This window comes from Kryptolebias marmoratus, linkage group LG11, assembly GCF_001649575.2.
Source record: "Kryptolebias marmoratus isolate JLee-2015 linkage group LG11, ASM164957v2, whole genome shotgun sequence".
Taxonomy (NCBI): Eukaryota; Metazoa; Chordata; class Actinopteri; order Cyprinodontiformes; family Rivulidae; genus Kryptolebias; species Kryptolebias marmoratus.
In genome coordinates this window covers 15,598,686-15,602,567 of record NC_051440.1, presented here as the reverse complement: position 1 = coordinate 15,602,567, position 3,882 = coordinate 15,598,686, and the positions used below count along the sequence as shown (strand labels likewise).

The following is a 3,882-nucleotide window of genomic DNA, read 5'->3' as shown; positions in this document are numbered from 1 at the left end:
CACACACACACACACACACACACCCACCCGTCTCGACCACAACACAGAGCGGCTCCATTGCTCCGCTCCTGACGCACACCCTTGAAGGGGAAAAGAACAGACCATGGTGGGCGACATGATAAGTGTCTGGAAGCCTACGACACACACACACATACACACACGCACACACACATATGGAAATAAGAAAAACAAGAAGTCCCAATACCTTCCCGTCTCATGCCGACTTTAAGGCATTTTTTGAGGCGGCAGTACTGACACTGATTGCGGTGGTGCTGGTCGATTGGACAATTCCTGTTGGCACGGCACGTGTAAGTGAGGTTCCGTCGCACGCTCCGCTTGAAGAAGCTCTTGCAGCCCTCGCAGGTGAACTGGCCGTAGTGCTTGCCGCTGGATTTGTCCCCGCACACCACACACTCGATGTGCTGCGGCTGCTTCTCCGACTGCTGCGTCGTCTGGTTCGTCGGCGTGGACTGCGCGTTGTTCGGGGGTCCCTGCACCGGGGTCTGCGGGGTCGGAGGGGCGATCTGCGAGGCTGTCAGGCTCAGCTGGCCCGGCTGCGGGGTGGGAAGGGGCAGTCCTCCCTGGGTCTGCGAGGAAAGGGCGCCTTGGGTGTCAGCCACATCGTCCTGGGAGCCTCTCCACACTACCATTGCCATATCTATCAGTCAACGGAGAGAAACTTTTTGTCTGCCGTTTTGGTGTCGCGGTGGAGAAGGTCTCGAGGAAAACGCGGCAAACTGGGACTAACAAGCCGGACAGCGAATGTCAAACACGGCCGACGTTGAATCCACTCTGGATCTCCGCGAAAACTGTCGGATTTATTGCTGTTGGAGACGCTGGGAGGCACGTTTTTCTTCTTCTTCTTCTGCTTCTTCTTCTTCTTCTTCTTCTTCTTCTTCTTCTTCTTCTTCTTCTTCTTCTTCTTCTTTTCAGAACTGATGCGATGGCGAGCGGAGCGGCTGCCTTGCGCTTAAAGGCCAAGTCCAGGGGCGCTTACAGTCAGCCATCCAGTACGCCCATCAATGAGGAAAGGTGGCTTAAATATTTCAAAAAGAATCAACCGAGGTAGCATGGACTGTTCAGAGGAGGATGGAGCAGGCTGGGAAGACCGCTCCCCGCAGCAGCATGAAACAATCGGTGAGCAGCTTATTATCAAGTTCCAGCACAAGTCTTGGGGAAAACTGGTTAAGAAAGAAAGAAAGAAAGAAAGAAAATATCTTCTTCCCCTTTTTTTTTCCTCCTCGCGAGGTTGCGCCAGCAAAAAGCGCGCAGATGAAGCCAAATGTTTGGAGAGCTTGGAAATATGAAGGCAACTCTCCCCCAGCGCAAAAATAAAATAAAAAAGCACTAAAACAAACAAAAAAAAATACAACAAAGATCACAACCTGCAAAAGAAAAAAAAACCAACCTCCTCCGTGCGCTGAAAAATAATCGGAAAAAGGAATCAAAGTGATCAAATATGTTAAAAAGGCGGAGGTTAGGAAGTGATTTGCGATTGGTAGGAGCCGGGCTGGCAGAATGCTTTCTCTCTGATCAGCTCACTGAGCTCTCTATATAGTGAACTTTGACACGACTGCTGCAACTTAGCACACGTTACCATGGAGATGGGCTGCCATATAAGGAAGGAGAGTGTGTTTGACTGGTCAGAGCTCAGGGACCTCCCCCTGAACCCTATTGGCTAGTCGGCACTTGTGCTACTTGGTACCTTGCCAGAGAGCCAGCGCGGAGGTCGAGAGGGCCGCTTGGTCCTAAAGGGAGACGTGTTCGGAATCAGTTCTCAAATCGCTCAGACTGTGTGAGCGATATATATATATATATATATATATATATATATATATATATATATATATATATATGAAGCCTGTAATCGCATTTGCATGAAGAAACAACAGTGATTTTCACTCATATTGCGCCGCAACTGTATCCGGCTGCAACATAAACAGGCTGCCTGAGACAAGTTGCATGAATTATCTGCATCACAGTGTTGATCTTTTTTTTTTGGTATATTGGATATAAAGACAGGATGAACAAAACACACTCACACACACACCTGAGGAAATAATAAGTCGGTCCCACTGTATGAGGCTGTTCACAATGTTTCGAGAGTAATTTCAACACAGAAACACGTACAAAACTGCAAACAATTATCCCCTTTGTTATTCATATTTGAGTTCTCCTCAAGCTGCACATCGTTTACAAGGACTGGGACTAATCCGTCGGGTCAAACAGAGGATCATTCTGCTTCTCCAAAGCCAAATCTATTTGTCTGCGTGTGATCAAAACCCCTCAAACAGCCATTTCTATCAAGACAAAAACGCAACAAAAGCCATGCCTTTCATTTTATGGCTTGCATCATGTTAATAAAAGCAGCACAAAAGTTGTTTGTGTACAGATTATTATTATTATTTTATTGATTGATTTTACAGTAAGGTTGTAATTGCAGTGAGGGGTGCTGTGCATGTTAGAAGGGTGTCAGTAGTTGTTTAGAGTTTAATGGACAACAGCTTCCAGCTTTGCAAATGCAACAAATCTGCTCCATTTTTTTGACCATACACGCCGCAGGCTGTCAAACCTGAACTGCAGGTAAAAACTTTCAGAGGTGAACTTACAGCCAGGTCAGTGTGTTAGCCGACAGAGAGATCATCCTCCTCCTCCTCCTCCTCCTCCTCCTCCTCCCTCTCCTTCTCCTCATCCTCAGCAGCAGCGTGCATTGTCTCAGGATGTATTACAGTATATGGGTGCCCCCTAGCGTATGAAATTTTTTCGCTTCGGAAAAAAAAGAGATCCAATTTAGAGGAGCCATCCGAGACGGAAACAGCCTCAGTCTCGTCTCTCGCATCAAGCAAACTAACGAGCAGCACTTTAAACTGATGGCTGCTTTAATTCTGTTTAACATCACTTGGACGGCACAGCTTAGAGAGAGAAAGAGAGAGTTGCCAAAGTTGGATTTATTCTTTTTTTTTAATCCGGTCCCAGCGGTGGTATAGCCTATAATTTAGACCAAATCCAATCTCATTCTGAAGCAAACTAGTCCGACTATATTTTGCCTGCATGACTACTTTTGTCGGTTTTGTTTACAGATCCCGGGAACGTGGAAAATCTAAATGCTCTGCAAGGTAGCGACTTTTCCAGGACCCGGCTGTGCGTAAAGAAACTGTAAGTATTTATTATTTTTAAATCATGAGAAATTGGCCGGCCAGTGTCGCTTCAACCCTCGACTCCACGTCAGATGTTTAAATGCGTGAAATAAAGTACTCATTTTTGATTGCAAAACGTCCCTGAAATGCATACCCTGCGGTGCGCAAAAGACCGATCATTTTCGCCTTCAGTTTGTTTATTTCTAATGACCACAACAAAGCCCAGTTATAGTTTGCACAATCTCACAAAGTTGTGTGTTATAGTGAGAGTGAGGCAAGAGGCTGGAGGCTCGGAGCAACACACCTACCAAATGCATATGCTGCTGACTCGTCCGTAGCGGGATGCATCTTCTCTCTTATTCAGAATGTGTTTAGGTCTTCAAGGACTGAAGCTGCCAAAGCTTCCTCTCCGACAGACCGGTGGTGGAGTGGTGGGGAGGGAGGGGTGGCGGTGGTGGAGGTGGGGGGTGGATGGACGCGAGAAGCTGTTTATTGCAAAACAGAACAGAACCGAGGAGGAAAGTTTCGGAAAGAGCCGAAACAAAGGCAAAAACTGCTTCACGGATCGTGTGATGCTGCTGAGCGACGGAGGCAGGAGAGGCGCGGGGAGCTGGGGTCCGAGCAGAGTTCGGGCTGCAGCCGGGGCTGTGCAGCAGCAGCAGCAGCAGCAGCAGCAGCAGCAGCAGCAGCAGTAGCAGCAGCAGTGGAGCGCAGATCTCCCTGTGCGCCTTCCACAACCACCCCA

The 3,882-nt window shown here is 47.9% G+C and overlaps 1 protein-coding gene across 3 annotated transcripts in view; it reads right to left on the bottom strand.

Moving 5' to 3' along the window:
- nr2f2 (nuclear receptor subfamily 2, group F, member 2) overlaps positions 1–3,583 on the bottom strand; it is a 7,760-nt gene extending 4,177 nt beyond the window's left edge. The window contains exon 1 of one of the 3 annotated variants that reach the window (XM_017405992.3): positions 3,446–3,583. In XM_017405992.3, the coding sequence (XP_017261481.1) occupies positions 3,446–3,485 (40 nt within the window). In that variant the 5' untranslated portion in view covers positions 3,486–3,583. Of the gene's footprint in view, positions 1–205; positions 1,601–3,445 lie in introns of those variants that run through there. The other 2 variants (XM_017405990.3, XM_017405991.3) reach the window with 2 other exon arrangements.
- Between the last annotated feature and the right edge of the window lie 299 nt (positions 3,584–3,882).